At 45.6% G+C, this 20,863-nt stretch overlaps 1 protein-coding gene across 1 annotated transcript in view; it reads right to left on the bottom strand.

Moving 5' to 3' along the window:
• utp20 (UTP20 small subunit processome component) overlaps positions 1–15,377 on the bottom strand; it is a 47,763-nt gene extending 32,386 nt beyond the window's left edge. Inside the window, exons 1-24 of the mRNA XM_062518144.1 lie at positions 15,221–15,377; positions 14,897–14,977; positions 14,697–14,763; positions 14,289–14,421; positions 13,613–13,801; positions 13,007–13,088; positions 11,757–11,894; positions 10,899–11,057; positions 10,389–10,535; positions 9,636–9,773; positions 9,196–9,273; positions 8,918–9,096; positions 6,996–7,136; positions 6,795–6,883; positions 6,187–6,292; positions 5,601–5,751; positions 5,261–5,323; positions 4,749–4,907; positions 3,666–3,742; positions 3,257–3,336; positions 2,469–2,868; positions 1,819–1,977; positions 951–1,041; positions 532–617 (exon numbers count right to left, since the gene is read on the bottom strand). Of these exons, the coding sequence (XP_062374128.1) occupies positions 532–617; positions 951–1,041; positions 1,819–1,977; positions 2,469–2,868; positions 3,257–3,336; positions 3,666–3,742; positions 4,749–4,907; positions 5,261–5,323; positions 5,601–5,751; positions 6,187–6,292; positions 6,795–6,883; positions 6,996–7,136; positions 8,918–9,096; positions 9,196–9,273; positions 9,636–9,773; positions 10,389–10,535; positions 10,899–11,057; positions 11,757–11,894; positions 13,007–13,088; positions 13,613–13,801; positions 14,289–14,421; positions 14,697–14,763; positions 14,897–14,977; positions 15,221–15,271 (3,044 nt within the window). The 5' untranslated portion in view covers positions 15,272–15,377. The remainder of the gene's footprint in view (positions 1–531; positions 618–950; positions 1,042–1,818; positions 1,978–2,468; positions 2,869–3,256; positions 3,337–3,665; positions 3,743–4,748; positions 4,908–5,260; positions 5,324–5,600; positions 5,752–6,186; positions 6,293–6,794; positions 6,884–6,995; positions 7,137–8,917; positions 9,097–9,195; positions 9,274–9,635; positions 9,774–10,388; positions 10,536–10,898; positions 11,058–11,756; positions 11,895–13,006; positions 13,089–13,612; positions 13,802–14,288; positions 14,422–14,696; positions 14,764–14,896; positions 14,978–15,220) is intronic.
• Positions 15,378–20,863: the final 5,486 nt, after the last annotated feature.

Below are 20,863 nucleotides of genomic sequence, written 5' to 3'. Positions count from 1 at the left end.
TTTGGGAATCTGTTAATATGCTTGTGTGTGTGTGTGTGTGTGTGTGTGTGTGTGTGTGTGTGTGTGTGTGTGTGTGTGTACTGTATGTAATAAGCCTAAAGGCTTCCTTTAGCTGAGTGATGTGAAATTAAGCTCTGTAATGAAACCCAACCTCCACCCATCTCCCTCTCATCACCCGTCTCCGCGGAGATACTGCCCTCCTGTCAGCATTCCTGCCCCTCCGGCTACTATGGCAACTGGAGACGGGCCCAGGGCAACTGCGATTGGCTCAGAGAGCAGACAGGAAGACAGCTCACAAAGAGTCCCATTCACAGCGAGCAACTGGGCCTGTGTTACAGTGGACCTGATAACGCTGGAGCACAGAGCCATGCCCTAGCCTGTCTGTGTGTGTGTGTGTGTGTGTGTGTGTGTGTGTGTGTGTGTGTGTGTGTGTGTGTGTGTGTGTGTGTGTGTGTGTGTGTGTGTGTGTGTGTGTGTGTGTGTGTGTGTGTGTGTGTGTGTGTGTGTGTCTGTGTGTGTGTGTGTACTGACTTGTATGGCAGGATGGCGGGGTCTTTATAGGTGAGCACACACTCCAAGGCCATCTTCTGGATGTTCTGGTCCTTATGGCACAGGAGCTAGGGATGAGAGAGAGAGAGAGAGAGAGAGAGAGAGAGAGAGAGGGAAGGAGAGAGAGAGGGATACATAGAAGGAAAGCAGGAGTGAGAAAGGGAGAGAGAGAGAGAAAGAGAGAGAGAGAGGGATACATAGAAGGAAAGCAGGAGTGAGAAAGGGGGAGAGAGAGAGAGAAAGAGAGAGAGAGAAGGGAGAGGGAAGGAGAGAGGGGTTGAGTGCAGAGTTAAGATTTAGGGTGTCATCTAAAACAGGGCATCAACATGTACAGAGAGAGGAAGTGATGCATGTAGAAACAGGAAGTGATGTGCAGGGACAGGATGTGCTGTTTGCGGTACCTTTGCGTAGAGTTCTCTGAGCTTGGGCTCCAGGTAAAGAGCACGTGGATTGGTGAACTTGGAGAACACCTTCAGATGGGCTATCAGCTGCCTACACACACAAATGAGGAATTGATAGGAATCACAATCGATACACAACTGGAATTGTAATCAATACAGTTTCATCAACACCCAACCCTGGTCAAAGGCCACAGGCAGGGCTGCAACTAAGGGCTATTTTCATAGTTGATTAATCTGCCGATTATTTTCTTGTTTAAGTGGTCATTTGTTTTATCAATAAAATGCCATAAAATGGTGATGTCAATCATTGTTTCCCAAAGCCCAAGACTCTAAATGCCTTGATTTGTCCACACACCAAAGATATTTAGTGCACCATCACAGATGAAAATGTTCAATAGCCTGAGGAAGCGCATGGCGAAACGCGTTGCTCAGAAATAAAATATAGTCCAAATGGTGTGCGGCGATCCTTTTTTTTTTTTTATGAAAATATTCAACTCTAAGAAGACACAATGATAGACTTTTTATGTGTTCCATGTATCTAAATGACCCAAACATTAATTTGTTTCATCGACTATCAGAATAGTTGGAGATTAATCTAACCGATTAATCGATCATAAAAATAGTTGGATATTAATTGAATGGATTAATCAATTATCAGAATAGCTGGAGATTAATCTAATCGATTATCAGTTGAAGATTAATCTAATCGATATTAACAGAATAGTTTGAGATTAATCTAATGGATTAATCAATTATCAGAATAGTTTGAATTTAATTTTAAGGATTAATCGATTAATCTAATCGATTATCAGAATAGTTGGAGATTCATCTAATCGATTAATCAGTCGAGGTCAAAGGTCAGACTCACTTGGCGGCGGCGCGTCGGGGTCCCTTCCTCCTGCCCTTGGGGCCCTCCTCCTCCTCCTCCTCTTCCTCCTTCCCCTCCTCGTCCTTAGTGGCGCCCTCTACTGCCTTCAGGAGGTTCTGCGTCGGAGCCACCAGCAGGTCAGAGGGGAAGAACTCCTCCCTGTCAATCACAGCATGAGGGGGAGGGGCTTAATTCACACCATCAGAACCAAAAAAGGTGCTTCAGGAAAGTTCAGTTAGTTGTTAGTCGGCTTCAAAGGTGAAGTTGATGCAAATGTCAATGTCAGGACCAGTCAACCAATCAGATAAAAGCGGTGAGGAATAGTGTGTAGTGTGGACCAGTCAACGATCAATGGTGGGTGTTAGTCAACTCACACAGCCACACACACACACACACCTGATGAAACACAGCAGTTAAAGGCTGAGTTCTCTGCTTCTGGGTTCCACACACACACACACACACACCCACACACCTTCATCAGCAAGGGAATGAGTTCTCTGCTCCTGGGTTCCACACACACACACACACACACACACACACACACCTACCTGATGAAGCGCAGCAGTAAGGGGGTGAGTTCTCTGCTCCTGGGTTCCACACACACACACACACACACACACACACACACACACACACACACACACTCCTACCTGATGAAGCGCAGCAGTAAGGGGGTGAGTTCTCTGCTCCTGGGTTCTACACGGTCGGGGAACAAGCTCATGGCGCGCCACAGAAGGTTCCGGAAGTTGGTGAAGTCCGTGCGCTCGTCGGTCCCCTCCTCCGCATCGTCCAGCTGCTCCAGGAAGAGAACGCCCACGTCGCCGCTCGCCGACACGTCTCGCCCAGCATCCGACTCTTCCTCTTCCTCCTCTTCCTCCTCCTCCTCTTCTGGCCCTTCCTTGTCGTCCCCCACCTCCATGCCTTCTTCCGCCTCCTCCTCTTCCTCCTCCTCCTCCTCAGCATCAGCATCAGCATCGTCTCCTTCATCACCTTCATCTCCATCTACAGCACCTTCAGCATCCTCTTCCTCATCCTCATGGAGTTCGTCCTCTGAAAAACACACACACACACACACACACACACACACACACACACACACAAACACCAGTGTATTCATTCAAATACTATTCAAGAGCAATGATGATATTCAATAGGACCAAGTGTGTGTAGTCTCTGCCGTGATTGCCTGAATCTCCGCTGTGTTTGAGTGTGCGTATGTAGTGTGTGTTGTCTGTGCTGTGTTGCCCAGTTTACCTGCCAGCTGGGCCACCATGACCAGGTGTGTGTGTAATGTGTGTGTAGTGTGTGTTTGAGTGTGTGTCATCTGTGTTGTGTTACCTGCCAGCTGGGCCACCATGTCCAGGTGTGTGTGTAGTGTGTGTTTGAGTGTGTGTCGTCTGTGTTGTGTGTGTGTGTGTGTGTGTGTGCGTTGTGTTACCTGCCAGCTGGGCTACCATGTCCAGGTGCTCATGGAACACCCTCCAGAACTCCTTATTGTCCATCCCCTGGGCATGAGACCTGAGAGAGAAGAGGAGGAGATCAGGTAAGGTGTTTTCACTTATGGAAGGACAGAAAGGTAGAGGGGGATAGAGAGAGATGTGGAGGTTAAGGGGAGAGAAGAGAGGTTAAAGTGACAGAACTTTAGAGGGGGATGGAGAGAGAGGAAAGAGAGAGGAGAAAGAGAGGAGAGAGAAAGGAGATGGAGGAAAGAGAGAAAGAGCATATATAGAGAGAGTAGATAAAAAGAGGAGAGACAGGTAGAGAGGAGAGAGAGGTAGAGAGAGGAGAGGGAGAGAGAGAGGGAGGAGAGGGAGAGAGAGATAGAGAGGAGAGGCTGAGTGACTCACACAAGCAGCTCAATGACGGCGTCCCATAGAGGTCTGAAGTTCACAAACAGCATGGCGATCAGGTAGCGCAGAGGCACCTGTCAACGCACACACACACACACACACACATACACACACACTGTTAACAACACACATCTCACACACATACACACACTCTTAACAGCACATATAGCACACAAACTCTTAACAACACACATCACACACACAGACATACACTCACTCTTAAAGGGATAGTTCGGGTTTTAAGACACGAAGTTATATGGGTTCCCTGTCAGCAACGTTGTGCATCAGCACTGACTTACCCCCCGACAGCGTCCTGTGAGCCGAGATCCAGACGGTTTTTGATCGTTTTTGATGCTGAAGAAAGTAGTCCGGCAAGTTTCTGGGGTCACGAAAGTAAAGTGTTTTTCTTCTCAAAACCATATGCGTTGAAAAGAGTGATATATTTGCACCACAAAAACGTTGTCCAGCTGTCAGTAGCGCGCAGTGATAGGAATCGAGAAAAATAGTGCCAAGATAACGAGGTTTGAATTTTTCCTGGACAACGTTTTTGTGGTGCAAATATATCACTCTTTTGAACACGTATGGTTTTGAGAAGAAAAACACTTTACTTTCGTGACCCCAGAAACTTGCCGGACTACTTTCTTCAGCATCAAAAACCGGCTGGATCTCGGCTCACAGGACGCTGTCGGGGGGTAAGTCATTGCTGATGCACAACGTTGCTGACAGGGAACCCATATAACTTCGTGTCTTAAAACCCGAACTATCCCTTTAACAACACACATTTCTCTCACACACAGACACTCTCTTATCAACACACATATCACACACACACTTACTCTGAACAACACACATCTCTTTCACACACACTCTATTATCAACACACACACATTTACTCTGAACAGCACACATCTCCCTCTCTCTCTCTCTCTCTCTCACACACACACACACACACTCTTAAAAACACACATCTCTTTCACACACACTCTATTATCAGCACACACATTTACTCTGAACAGCACACATCTCCCTCTCTCTCACACACACACACACACACACACACGCACACACACACACACACACCTGGTGGAATGGTCCGCTGGGCAGGCATGGCTGCACGAGGTCGTGGCGTAGCTTCCTGAGGTGGAGCAGCTTCTCCCTGTAGTCCTGCACTGTGGCCGGGACCTGCTCCGCCTGCAGGCAGATGGCAAACACCGACTGCCTCTCCCTCGACTCCTCAGCCTGACACACACACACACACACGCACACACACACACACACACACACACACACAGAGACAGAGAGACAGAGACAGAGACAGAGACAGAGACAGAGACAGAGACAGAGACAGAGACAGACACAGAATATATGATTAATGTGCACACAATCATGATTCTCTAAAGACACTAGATAATTCCCTCAAGTCCACATTTTAAGAGTAGAGAACACGAAACACATGCACCAAACTGTCAAAACCAAATTGAGAAAAAACAAAACAGAAAACAAGAAACAAAATGTCTCTTAAAAAAAAAATTCAATGGATTTCACAAAGCTCCCGAGTCGGAAGTGTCCACCTGGCGGGACGGCTGTCTCACCTCAGCAGGCTTCGGAAACTCGGCCTCGAAGTGGCTCAGGATCCTCAGAGACAGGAGACGGATCTGACCGAGAGAGAAGAAGATGGACGCCATTAGTAGTGAGCAGGTGGAGGAGAACAATAAAGACAATACAGAAACCCCATCACTGTTGCTGCTGCCATATTCTACTATAAATATATCTTTTTTTTGTCTCATCGACCTACACTCCATTCCCAATAATGGCAGTGAAAAATATTTTACCAACATCTCTATGTGGTTGACTGACCATTGAAAATGTCAGTTAACAAGTTTGAAAATGAACTGTGTCAGAATTGTGACAAACAAACACAGGTTTGGTCACCTTGGAGACGTTGGAGGAGAAATTGGACTTGAGGATCTGGTACAACTCCAGCAGTGCATCATGGGAGAGGTGGGCAGAGCAGCCGTTGAGTGACAGTCTGGTGTAGTAGAGGTCGCCGAGCAACAAGGCAGAGAGATCTGCGGAGTACTTCCTACAGATGACGACACAACACAGGAGAGAACATCGAACATACAATATTACGGACAAACTCCAGGACAGGACAGTCATGTAGGTCGGATACTTCTCACTAGCACACTTAGGACAGGACAGTCATGTAGGATACTTCTGACTAGCACACTTAGGACAGGACAGTCATGTAGGATACTTCTGACTAGCACACTTAGGACAGGACAGTCAGGAGGGGAGGAGGAGAGAAGAGAGGAGAGGACTCACTACATGATGCTGGTGACTAACTCCACGGGGAGGAGAGGAGAGGAGAGGAGAGGAGAGAAGAGAAGAGGAGACTCACTTTATGATGCTGGTGACTAACTCCACAGGGAGCAGAGAGAGGAGAGGAGGGGAGGGGAGGGGAGGGGAGGGGAGGGGAGAGGAGGAGGAGGAGGAGAGAAGAGAGCAGAGGACTCACTTTATAATGCTGGTGACTAACTCCACAGGGAGCAGAGAGAGGACTTCAGCAGAGTCCCTGAAGCTGAGCAGAGTGCTCAGAGCCTGACGCGCCACAAACAGACCAGCTGGGTAAACAACAACAACAACACAAACATAAACACAAACAACAGGAGTAAGTAAATAAGACACACACTTCAATACAGACTTCCTGAGCAGAGACACATACACACGCAGATGAATACAATGGGTGCCTCTCATTTGGTCTTTTATACATCCTCCCTTCCTTCCTCGGTCCTCCTCGTCCTCACTGATCTAGATAAGGAATGATGGGGCGGCAACAATGGGATAGTCTATCCAGTGTTAGTAATAGATCAGTGGGAACGCCCCTTGAGGATCGAGCATCGAGGATCGAGGAGAGTGTTTGAGAGCCAGCCAATGACTAAAAAAGAATCAGTGCATATAACACTGTATTATACTATTTTCTGATCTATATTTAGATATTTACATATCCATTAACACAACATCATCAATTGATTGATCCAGAGAAACATTCCTCTTCCGCCCTACAGATCAGAGGGCAAAGGTGAAAGGTGAAAGGTGAAAGGTGAAAGGTGAAAGGTGACGCACCTCTCCCCAGTGCCCCGTTCTGCACGTCGGTCAGGAGGCGGTTCAGAAGGGTGGTCAGGATCGGGACCACAGACTCCGGTTCTACCGGCCTAGAACATCACAAGAACATCGCAGTCAACTCTACTCAATTCTACTCTCTCTCACACACACACACACGCAAACACACACAGACACAAACTCACACTCACACACAGGTCTCACCGTATGTGGTGCAGGAGCACGAGGGCGGCCCAGGGCAGAGAGAGGTCAGTGAGGGGCAGGTCTGGGGGCAGATCCACCAGGGACAGGACGTACTGGGGCACGTTCACCTTCCCTTCTGCCCCTTCTGCCCCCGCAGGGCCACTGCTGTGGGGACAGAGGCAAATATTTACCCCCTTCAGTTACCCCCCCAAAGCACATTTAGCTTAAGCCTCATTTAGACCAAGAGGGCAACAGAACATGACTAGTACTGTGTCTTACGCAGGCAATAGGGCATCATGATTCAAATAATTACCCCCTTTAGTTGCCCCCCAAAGGCTCAAGTGCATTACAACATGGCATTAATATGACTCATCTTAGTGAGCACATCATAAGCTGCAGCTGTTGCTTCTGAGGTCCTACCATGCTAGTGACGTCATCGGAATTGGTAGCATTCTAATACTAACAAACACATGTTTTGTGCTGCTTAAAAAAACTTTTTTTTTTTTAATGAAAAATTGTTATGCAATTTATTTTTAATATTGTGATAACTAACACATCATCATCAACGTTGATTCTTCCAATTCAGTTCATCTTTAAGCCTCATTTAAACCAAGCATGACTAGTATTGTGTCTTACGCTGGCAACGGGACGTCATGAGTTTGAGGTCATTAAACAAGACATTGTATTATTATGAATTGAGCTAAGCTGGACAGTTTGCAATACAGTTCTGTAATGTCAGGCACAGCGTGCATCTCCAACACCGCTTCGCTCCAAAGAAACATAATGTAATGTGATGTTCCTAGCAGGAACAAGGATGTATCGGCATATCAGGAGCAAATGTGACAAACACGATGGACTTCTGATAGTGAGATAATAATCGCCCTCAGACGTCCACTGCAACTGTTCTGTGAGGACAAGGCTTTCTGTGCGAGCTGTACTGGAGAGAATGTATCTGTTCTGTGAGGACAGGGCTCTCTGTGCAAACTGTACTGGAGAGAATGTATCTTTTCCCGTTGCCCAGTCACGTGCCCCGATCGTCCCGTATCTAATATCTCAAGCACATCTCTGAAAACTGTGCGAGTCAATAGTGGAGTGCAGTCCTTGGCCCAGATTTGTTAAGAAGCTCTTCAGTGATAAGAACTTCTTAGGAGCGTTCTTACGAGCGTTCTTAGAGCGCTCCTAAGAAGTTCTTAGCACTTAAGAGCTTCTTAACGAATCTGGGACACCCGGCCCTTGTGTTCTCTGGGTAGGCCAGGCCAGAGCACTCACATCAGAGACTAGTGACTGGACTGATTTTGTGCTTTTTTTATTATTACTTTTTTTTATGAACCTTAAAAAATCTTTTTTTTGCCAAAAAATCAGTTGGATATTATATAGTACGATGTCCCATAAAGGTAAAGCTATATAACAGTTGCATGTTTGCATTTCATATGTTATGAGTGCATCAAAGGTGGATGTAGGCTGGATGTATTTGAACAATTCCATGTAAACATAATACGTGTGATATTTCTATAAAGCAGATGTGATTCAAACATCTACACCAGTGGTTCTCAAAGTGGGGTCCGGGGACCCCTTGGGGTCCGTGACCCATAGCCAAGGGGTCCGCGAAATAATTTGCTTGAAATTATAAAGTTAACATTTTAAAAAGACTATGCCCTTTTCACCCATAAAACAAGCAAATTGTGTCTATTTGGTCCTACCCACATTAACTTGGGATAGTGGACCCGGCCACAACCTCAGAGAATACGAATGGTTAACTGTTACGGTTATAAGGGGGTCCTCGGAAAATGTTATCCCCTAAAAGGGGTCCTTGGAACCAAAAACATTGAGAACCCCTGATCTACACACCCACTAGCCGACCACTAGCCGACCAGTAGGCGACCACTAGCCGACCACTAGGCGACCAAACACACACATAGTGACCATGGCAGGCAGCAACTGACCCCTGCGTCTGTCCGGTGAAGACCAGCGGGTACTTCTCGAAGGCCATGGATCCGTCGGAGGGGGGCGGAGCCTTCTCCAGGATGAGGCGCACCAGCAGCTCCTGGGCCTGTAGCCTAGCAACCGCGTCACCGGAACCAAACTGGACCTCCAGGTACTGCAGCAGCCCTGGCAACACCAGCTACACACACACACACACACACACACACATATTAGACATTAGGGTGTGTGTGGGTGTGTGTGGGTGTGTGTGGGTGTGTGTTCTCTGCTACACACTGACCTGCTCAAACTGTTTCATCTTGAAGAGCTCTCTGGAGAAGGTCAAGATGAGGTCACGGTCCACCCCACTGCGGAACACCTGGGTCAAGGTTCAGGGGTCAAAGCAACAAGTCAGACTGGGTACATCTTCTCTCTCTCTCTCACACACACACACAAGTATACATCATCTTCCCCATTCTCTCTCTCACACACACACACGACTACAGAATAAGTAGAACACCAATGTGAGAGCCTATAATCAGGTACAATTTCAGGGTCCTCTCTCTCACACACACACACACACACACACACACACACACACACACACACACACACACACACACACACACACACACACACACACACACACACACACACACACACACACACACACACACACACACACACACACACACACACACACACACACACACACACACACACACACACACACACACACACCTTTCTGACGGCGTCCTGTATGAGCTGTGGTGTGAGGGCCGGCACACACTCCCCCAGTAGCAGGCAGGCCAGCACCTGCAGAGTCCTCTGGCTGCACACGTACGACTGACCACTGGTCTGGACCAGCAGGAGAAGAGTCTGAAGAACACACACACACACACACACACACACACAATAGGGTTACAACACACTCTTCATCTACACACACACACACATTGTCTTTGTCTTCATATCAACAACACACACACACACACACACACACACACACACACATAACAAGGTCACAACAAACTCTTCACATCAACGACACACACACATCTCACATCAACGACACACACACATCTCACATCAACGACACACACACACACACACAAAGCAGGGTCATAACACACTCTACACATCAACTACACACACATACTGTACCTACCTGAACCTACCTCACACACAGCAGCTGAAAACACACACACACACACATACACACACACACACACTGAACCTACCTCACACACAGCTGCTGAAACCACACACACACACACACACACACACACACACACTGAGCCTACCTCACACAGCTGCTGAAACCACACACACACACACACACACACACTGAGCCTACCTCACACACAGCTGCTGAAACCACACACACACACACACACACACACACACACACACACACACACACACACACACACACACACACACACACACACACACACACACACAGACACACAGACACACACACACTGAGCCTACCTCGCACACGGCGGCTGGCTGGGTGATCTTGGCCCCTTTGCGGTGCTGCACGAGGGTGTGGTAGAGGAAGAGCAGTCGCTCCAGCTGCTGACTGGCCTCGTCACCACCAGAACCCTGCAGCCGCGGAACCACCTCCTTCACACAGCCCTGCACACACAACAAGGTTACTCACACACACACACACACAGCCCTGCACACACAACAAGGTTACTCACACACACACACACACACAGCCCTGCACACACAACAAGGTTACTCACACACACACACAGTTCTGCACAGAACACAAGGTTACTCTCACACACACACAGTTCTGCACAGAGAACAAGGTTACTCTCTCTCTCACACACACACACACACACACACACACACACACCTGACCAGAGAACAAGGTTACTCTTGTAACACACGCACACACACACACACAACAAGGTCAATCTCTCTCTCACACACACACACGTTTATATTGAATCACTCGTCATCATGTCTAAACACTTCGTGACCTCTGACCTCCAGAGCGTCCCAGAGCACCAGGAAGTGCTCTTTCTCCACGTGATTGGCTGCCGCCTCGGCCATGTGATCCAGGGCCTCCTTCACAGCGTCCCAGGGCAGAGCCACGCCCCCTTCCTCTACGGAGGGACCGAGCTTCCGCAGAGCTGCAGGGAGAGCCTGGGGAGGAGGAGAGGAGAGGAGGAGGAGGAGGAGGAGGAGAGGAGAGGAGGAGGAGAGGAGAGGAGAGGAGAGGAGGAGAGAGGAGAGGGGTGGAGAGAGGAGAGGAGAAGAGGAAGAGGAGGAGAGGATGAGGAGGAGAGGAGAGAGGAGAGGAGAGAGGAGAGGAGAGGAGGAGAGAGGAGAGGGGTGGAGAGAGGAGAGGAGAAGAGGAAGAGGAGGAGAGGAGAGGAGGAGAGGAGGAGGAGAGGAGTAGAGGAGGAGAGGAGAGAAGGAGAGGAGGAAGAGGAGGAGAGGAGGAGGAGAGGAGAAGAGGAGAAGAGGAGGAAGAGGAGGAGAGGAGGAGGAGAGAGGAGGAGAGGAGGAGGAGAGAGGAGGAGAGAGGAGGAGAGGAGAAGAGGATAGGAGAGGAGGAGGAGAGAGGTGGAGAGGAGAGGAGGAGAGAGGAGAAGAGGAGAGGAGAGGAGGAGGAGAGGGGAGGAGGAGGAGAGGAGGAGGATGAGAAGAGAGGAAGAGAGGAGAGGAGAAGAGAGGAGAGAGGACAGGAGAGGAGAGAGGAGAAGAGAGGAGATTGTGGAGAGAGGCAAGGAGAGCAAATGTTTAAAGCACACACACAAAGACAGGCTCACAAGAAAAGCAAACTTCAGTCACTAGACCATTTAACACGACTAAAATGATTTCCCATGAGGGTACACTCACCACAGCAGCGCAGGAGTGGAACATGCTGCGCACCCCCCTGCACATGGCAAAGATGAGCTGGCCCACCCCAGCGGCCTTATGGGATTGCTCGCCAAGGTCCACAAACATGAGCGTGAACAACGCATCGAAATCAGGGACCTGCAAGAGACCCACGCAGACAGCACCCATTAGGGAACAACAGAACACAAATATAGAACATTTATATGAGAACACAAATATAGAATATTTATATGAGAACACAAATAAAGAACATTTATATGAGAACACAAATATAGAACATTTATATGAGAACACAAATATAGAATATTTATATGAGAACACAAACAAAGAACATTTATTTGAGAACACAAATAAAAATATTTATACCTGTGCGCTCTACTGCTATTAGGTGCCATGGACACTGATATATTTACACAGATTTGTATTCATTTGTATGCATTTGTCTCAAGTGCATTTTATAGGTGTTTTCTGGGCTTCAATATCATGACCTTAAACTAACAGTGAAGTCTTACAGGGGAGCTACACCAGGCGCATAACTGAAGCGTTCCGTTCACAACGCGTAAAATCCGTTTTAGAAGACTGGTCTATTTTTTTCGAATGTACGCGTCACTGTCGCATCTGGTGTAGCTACTTCCCTTGACTACGGTGATTATTAACCGCTGCAACCGGCTGCGAACGGAACGCGTCGCGAACGGAACGCTTCAGTTCCGCGCCTGGTGTACTGTAGCTCCCCTGTTAGTTTCACATTATGGGAGTTACTAGCATAAACATGTGCATGTGCTCCTGACACTCATGAAATCTCAGGTGCCGAACACAGGTGCCGGTGTGTTCTCCATGATAATGGAACACATTTATGTAATCTCAGGTGAGAGTTAGAGGAGATCCTACTCAGGTAACAAACACAGGTGCCCGTGAGTTCTCTATGTTTATGGAGCACGTTTATGGAAGCTGAGGTGAGAGTAGAGGGAGATCCTACTCAGGTAACAAACACAGGTGAGAGTAGAGGGAGATCCTACTCAGGTAACACACACAGGTGAGAGCAGAGGGAGATCCTACTCAGGTAACAAACACAGGTGAGAGTAGAGGGAGATCCTACTCAGGTAACACACACAGGTGAGAGCAGAGGGAGATCCTACTCAGGTAACAAACACAGGTGAGGGAGGGAGATCCTACTCAGGTAACAAACACAGGTGAGGGAGGGAGATCCTACTCAGGTAACGAACACAGGTGAGAGTCGAGGGAGATCCTACCTTCCTCATGAGGAAAGAGAAGCTCTCGGCTGCAAAGTTGCGGATGTGCTCTTTCTTGTGAGCTAGCAGCTTACTGTACATGCTGTCAGGAGGTGAAAAGGGGACACAATATTAAACACACACACACACAAACTTAACATTCACAGTCAATTCCACTGTAAAGCACAGATCTACTGTAGCTTATAGCTTGGGGAGGTGAGCTATCAGGTCCTGAATAACTCTCATCTAACTGTGTGTTCACACCGCGGGCGACTTGAGCTTCCAAAGATTCCGGAAGTCATTCATTTTCAATGGAAGCCAGCTTCTCTCAGCTGCCATCAGCGACCAATCCGTCGGCGTCGCGTTTTGGGCGTCTTGAGCGACCAGAGAAAGTTGAAAGTGGTTTAACTTTATGGTAATGAGCTATGACGCGGTTCAGCGACCAAACGACTTTCAACGAACATAGAATGCTACTACGTCAGAGCGGCCAGGAGCGGCCAAAGCTTCCCAGCTTCCCACGGCGTCCTTTACAGGGCGTCCTGAGCGATTTTGGAAGCTCAAGTCGCTCTTGGTCTGAACACACAGTAAGTCAGTGAAGAAGCAGCGCAGCAGACGAGAGCAGCTCACCTGTAGATCTGGTCCATGTCTTTGACCATGAGCCTCCACAGGTACTTGTAGAGGTAGGACAGGCAGGTGAAGACCCACTCCAGCACCTCCGTGTCCTGCGTTTCCAAGATGGCCGTGATGATGACGAAGAATTCCGGGAAGTGAGGATAGAAGTCCGTCTGCAGATCCCGAGCCAGCTGGACCACCAGACTGCAGAGAAGACGAGATGTTTAAGTATACGCCATTTGTCACACACTTTTACTCAAAGCAAATTACTGTATATGAACACGCAATACTATGCTGCTGTGTGTGTAGTGTACACTGTTGAAACATGTCTAAATAAATGCAGAGGGTGTTGCTTACTCCAACTGTATGTGTGTGTGTGTGTGTGTGTGTGTGTGTGTGTGGAGAGAGAGCACCATGCTATGTGCAAACATGTCTAAATAAACACAGAGGGTGTTGCTTACTCCAGCAGTGTGTGTGTGAGTGTACGTGTGTGTGTGTGTGTGTGTGTGGAGAGAGAGCACCATGCGATGTTGAAACGTGTGTGTGTGTGTGTGTGTGTGTGTGTGTGTGTGTGTGTGTGTGTGGAGAGAGCACCATGCGATATTGAAACGTACGTGTATGTGTGTGTGTGTGTGTGTGTGTGTGTGTGTGTGTATGTGTGTGTGTGTGTGTGTGTGTGTGTGCTGCTTACTCCAGCAGGGGTTGAAACGCCATGCTGCCCTTCACACTGAGGTGGTTCTTTAGACTGTCCACGATGGCCTTCTGATGGAACACCAGCAGGTTGAACGACTGGCTCTTGTTCGACACCTCCTTCAGGAAGACGGCTGCAGGAGCGAGAGAGAGAGAGAGAGAGAGAGAGAGAGAGAGAGAGAGAGAGAGAGAGAGAGACACACACACACACACACACACACACACACACACACACACACACACAGGAGAGAGGTGCAGGTGAGAACCACTGTAGATACATGGCAATGGTCAACAGTGATGACGCTGGTAGGACTAGCAACCAATAGGGATGCCCAGGGGAGAATGAGTAGCACACACATGTGAGTGTGTGTGATGTTAACAGGTGACTATGTTCAGCTTGTGTACTTACTGAAGTGCTCGGTTAAGTTTAGATCCCTCCATTTGTTCAATGCTTCGTAAAAGTACGTCTCTACTTCCTGAGAGAAAAAAAGCACCAACGTGAGCATTTAAACAACCACCAAATGAACAAGTGTAACCCATCACAACTTTGGTGAGGGAGTCTGGCTGGATTTAGGCTGACACCGTCCTTCAGTGTTTACAATGACTTACCTCGTCATAGCTCCGTGTTCGGTCAATCCGATGGATGACATCAATATTCACGTTGGCAAGTCTCTCGGAGAAAGTGAGAAACTACGAAAGACAATCGCATGTGATGTCAGGCACTTCAGTGACTTCCGTGGCAAATGTAAACGTTTCATAAATAAACTGCGATCGTTTTGTCAATTGGAACTAGTAGTCCCAGGAATGACCACCTACACCGAGGTTTTAAAATGCACTATGGTGGCAATAAATCCTCTGTAAAGGCACCTTTCTGCAAGATAACTAGCGAGTTAGCAGCGCTGATAGTTTGTAGTTGCAATAATTTGAACTTACCCTGTACGTGTTGTCTGATTTGTGCGACGTCGGTTTAATTTTCAGCTTCATTGTGTATGTCTTGTGCGTTTATCAATAATATCCAACTGTGATTGTCTCTGTTTCCCAACAGTTTTGTTTTTGAATTGAAACGAAATTGTTTACACACACATGCCGCTACAGGGGACCGCCATGTTGAATGGGGAATTGTGGGATTGAACGGGCCATGTGGTTGAGCTACTGTAGGCGTGGCTTCACGGTCAACCACCAGCAGGCAGAGTTTGTAAAGCTTAGATTCATCGACGAACGCAGGGAGAAAGAAATTGAAGTTTTTAACTCCTTCACAATTGTAAATAAATACCATCCATCAAATGACATGAACAATGACAAAACCGAGCAGTAGTCAGGGGGCCAAAACTGATATTAAAACTTTGTCGGACACTTTTTGGTACAAGCATACAACCTATCCAGTATTGATATTTAACCCCTCAACATGAGTTCTAGACAGGTTGTCAGCTTAGAAAATGTTATTTTGTCCATTTTAACACTATATTCTTAAAAATGGAAAAAGCGGATTTCCCCCCCAAAGTGCTTCCTTTTTCTTCCATGTTACCTACTGTAATTTTGGGCAAATGTGCAATATAATCCAACTTGTGTGCAAGCATGATCATTAAAAAATAATGATCAATAAATACCACAAGAGTATCACACCACAAGGGCCACTGTTGTGTCAGGGGGCCAATTCTGAAAAGGGCTTCCGTTAAGACTTTTGCAGACATGTTTTGGTTCAAGCTGTCAGTGTCACCCTATTTTTTTTTTGTTAGAAGACACAAATAGGTAAGATATCAAAGTGGTTGTGAAGACGAAGTTAAAAGCTTGTAGGGAGAGACATGCAATGCTGCACAAGTTATAATATTTAAATGTTACAGTGAAAATGTAGAACTGTATGGTGGTGTATAGTGCTATTTAACTTCATTAATATACCAGGCTGTGACACAAATGATATTTAATGGACATATTACTATAGTTATTCATTCAATCCAAACATAACTGCTCTCTCACTACTTTAGGGTTAGGGTAGTAACTAGTTAGCAATAACAACTTTGTTATAGTCGTATGGCAAAGGTATGTTTTTCCCCTGTAAAACCCGGGAAGTTAACTGAACTCAAATTATTTGAGTATACTGTAAAGCCTGGGAAGCTAACTTATCTGAAATTATTTGAGTAAACCGGATGCCTTGACATTTGAGTTTGGCAACTCATTTAATTTGAGTGTAAATAAGTCATTCAACTGGAGTTATTAGTATATTGTACAGTATGTATTGCATTTTGTGTTGGGATAACTTAAAGGAGTCAAGTAAACTACACTAATTTTATTCACCTAATAACTTCAGTGAATTGTCATGACAAGTAAGAATAATGTAGGCCTACACACGAAAAAATGCAATGTACTCAATGTGTGAGCTATCATTTTCTATGGGTAAATGCTTCTTTGATTTTCTAATAAGTATTTGTTCTCTTTTCTGTTAATTGTGGCTTCTTACTGTTTACCAGGTGATGGGCAAAAATATTGTGTTGATGATTTTCAGAATATGGTCAGATATACCATTAAGAAGAAGCCCATTCTCAAAATATAAAGAACATTTTGAGGTTCACTTTTTCTTGGCCTAATGTAAAGTTGATTGCGTTTCCCAATTTGACTTTGACCTATAGTCACTTGAAAGTATCACAAAGTTGAGTATCCCAATGGTGTGATTGAGCCTCCTATTGTCTGTCTGTATTGTCTCTTTATAATGAATAGGATTACTGCAGAATGATGGTAGTGAAACATAATATGTATCACCATGGCAGTACTGGCCATCATGATATACTGTATCTTCAGATTATCATTACGTCTGTCAGAAGCATTACAAGTGATCTAAGATTTTAAAATCAGCCCACAGGCCAAGTCTGTTATGGATAGTCATCTGCTTGATGGTGTGTGGTGTCAATGTAAATAACACAATAATATAACAGCTATAGTATAGCCGTAAATATAGTTTAACTATTGCATTTAAGATTCAATTTCAGTCAAGATTAATATGTGATAATGTGTTAAGAATACTATGGACAGTGACATTCTGGGAAATGTAATGTGTGGTCAGCCATTTCTTATTGTGAATATACTTCTTGCCATGATTACTTAATTGAAATGAGTGGCATATACAGTCATGGCTGAAAGTGTTGGCACCCCATGCAATGAATAATGTATCATGAATAAATAAATGTTCTTCCTAAAAGACTGGGGTCATACGTATTGGCACCCCTATGTTAACCCTATGTTCTCAACTCCCATAGAGGCAGGCAGATTTTTATTTTTAAAGGCCACTTATTTCATGGATCCAGGATACTATGCATCCTGATAAAGTTCCATTGGTCTTTAGAACTAAAATTGCCCCACATCATCACACACCCTTCACCATACCTAGAGATTGGCATGGTGTTTTGTTCAGTTTTCTTCAGTTAGCCTATTAGCCTGTTTGATGCTCATTGAGCTCAATGCAAATCAAACCAGCTAATAGGCCAACTGAATAAAACACCATGCCAATCTCTAGTTATGGTGAAGGGTGTGTGATGATGTGGGGCTATTTTAGTTCCAAAGGTCAAGGGAACTTTATCAGGATGCATAGTATCCTGGATCCATGAAATAAGTGGCCTTTAAAAATCTGCCTGCCCCTATGTTAAAAAGACAGACCAGCACCTTCCCATCTCCATTAATGGCCAGGTAGTGGAGTGGGTACCCTCCTTCCGTTTTCTAGGCACCACTATCCATCAGTCCCTATCATGGAACCCGAACACCAGTCTCATCATTTCCAAAGCCCATCAGAGACTACACTTCCTCCGTCAGCTGAAGAAGTTTGGGGTCAGTCAAGCAGGCATGATCCACTTCTATCGGGCTACCATTGAGAGTGTACTCTCCTTCGCCATCTTGGTCTGGTATGGTAGTGCCACCAGCCAGGACAAACAACGGCTTGAGAGGGTGGTGCGCAGGGCCTCAAAAATCATTGGCTGTAGTCTGCCTACCATAGCCTCACATTACATCACCAGAATCTCCAGGAAAGCCAAAAACATCATCTCTGACCTCTCCCACCCAGCACACCATCTATTCACACCCCTACCATCAGGGAGAAGGTTCAGGAGCATCACATGCAAAACATCACGCTTCAGGGATAGTACCTATCCACAAGCTATTCGCCACCTGAACATGCACTAAGCACTTATGGATTACATACCAGGCTACCTCTCTTTGCACTTGTACAACTGTACTGAACTGCTGCTTTCTGTGATCCTTGCACTTTGTTGCACTTTTTCTGTATATTAAGTGTTGTTACCCCTGTGCTATTGTGTTGTCATTATGTGTCTTATATGTGAGCATACCAAAACACATTCCTATCAATTGTATTTCATACTGTTGAAATGGCTATAATAAACTTGAACTTGAACTTGAACTTGATGTTAACCCTTTGTGTTAAATTTCCATAGGGTTACATAGGGGTGCCAATACATTTATGTATTTATGATACATTATTCATTCACATATAACGTTGGTGTCCTTAAAGGTTGGATATGTTCTACTTTTATTACTTAAGGCATTAAGATCAATTTCCAAAAGATGATTTTATATTCCTCTTTTTAGTCAACTTTAACATGGGTGCCAACACTTTCAGCCATGACTGTATTTTACTCAAGTTGAAATTAGGTGAATAAAATGAGTATACAGTAGTTTACTTGACTCCTTAAAGTTATCCCAACACAAACTACACACATAGAAATAACTCAGCTGAATGACTTATATACACTTAAGTTAACTTCCCGGGTTTTACAGTGCAGCCAAGCAGTGGTGCTCAGGTAGGCAGCCAACAGAAGGTACCCAGGGACCATGTCCATGTGCTGTCTGAGTCCTGGTCAGGGACATCGACACTGCCTGGTACTGCACTGACTTCCACTTCCTCACATCCACATATCGTCAACTCCAAGCACCTGACCTGTACTCGCCAAGCTCCAAGCACCTGACCTCTGTGGTTAAAAGCTGGGGGGAAAGCATGCCATCCTTCATGTGCCTTCTTCTGTTGGCTGCCTATACCCGAGCACCACTGCTTGGATGGGGAAAAATGCCTTTGCCATACGACTATTACAAAGTTATTACTACTAAGTAGTTACTAACCTCTAATCCTAAAGAACTGAGAGAGCAGTTATGTTTGGGTAGAATTGATAACTATAGTGATATGTCCATTAAACACAATTTGTCACAACCTGGTACATTAATGAAGTCAAATAGCACCATAGACCACCATCTACAGTTCTACATTTTCGCCATAACATTAAAGTATTACAACATGTGCAGCAGTGCACTGTCTCTCCCTACAAGCTTTAAACTTGGCTTGACTCATTCCCATAGATAGGGGTACTGATTGATAGAGGTTTTGGAATGCTATGTTATGTTTCCAATCTGATATTCACTTTGAAAACTGGTTCTCTTTAGGCGGAGATTGTTTTTTTCATGTTCTAGGTCTGTTGTCTCTTATACTGTACAATAAATGTTAATTCTGACACTTCAGCAGACATCCCACGAGTGTTAGCTTTCATTCCATACCATTTTTATCTATATGGTCCTTGTGGTTGTGGAGATATTCAACATTTATCGTTGGCATGTCATGTTGAGCAGGAAACCAAAAAATTGGCCTGAAAGTGCTTGCACAAGTCAAAAAAAAAAAAAATTTGCTTGACAACCACCATAATATCTTACCTATGGGTGTCTTCTAACTAAAAAAATAGGTTGACCGCTTGTACCAAAACATGTCCGCAAAAGTCTTAACGGAAGCCCTTTTCAGAATTGGCCCCCTGACTACAGATTTATTTATTGATTGCTGTCTGCAAGCAGGGAAAAATACATCAAAATGTATTTTAAAATAAAATCTCAGCCTAGGCCTACCCTTGGGTAGCAAAATTAACTATAGGCAACAAAACATAGCCATAGCCTACCATGAATCAAAATACATGCTAAAAATACTCTTTAAAGGGAGCATGAACTCACTTTGCAAACCTTCCATATAGGTATTGATCTATTCCTTCATCAGAGACTCTGTTGGTGAAGTGGGCAGTGTTTGAGGCATAGGTTTGAGGGCACCAACTTTTCTCCCATAAACCTACTAGTCAACAGTTATAGCTTACATATATCAGAGATGTACTTCAAAAGTTATTTCGGAATTTGTCAAGAGGTACAAGTCCCTGGCATTGTCAATTCAGAAGATTGCTTGATATTACGCTGTGTAACATATCGAATGGTGACCTGGGAAGCCTACTGTCTGTGTGAGCACTACATGTTAGCCTATATTGACAGAAACGGGGCCAGATTTTTTTTTTTTTGTTGTTGGTTTTTTTTTGGTCGTGTTGCTCAGTGGTTCTCAAACTTTTCTGTCAAACACATAACTGGTTCCATGATCCTTGATCCAAGAATTGCAATCAGGGCACGAAACAAGGTCAGAACAGGTCAGATACCACACGCTGCTGTGCCAAGGGAAACAGTCTTCGTAAAGTCCATAGTTAATTAGTTAACGAGTGACAGTGATTAAAACTCCAGAGGACTGGCGTGAACGTGGTCGATACTGTCGAGGGGAACAGAGAG

The sequence above is a fragment of the Sardina pilchardus genome, chromosome 17 (genome assembly GCF_963854185.1).
Source record: "Sardina pilchardus chromosome 17, fSarPil1.1, whole genome shotgun sequence".
Taxonomy (NCBI): domain Eukaryota; kingdom Metazoa; phylum Chordata; class Actinopteri; order Clupeiformes; family Clupeidae; genus Sardina; species Sardina pilchardus.
Note: the sequence above shows the minus strand (reverse complement) of the source record. Positions and strands in the feature narration are given on the sequence as shown.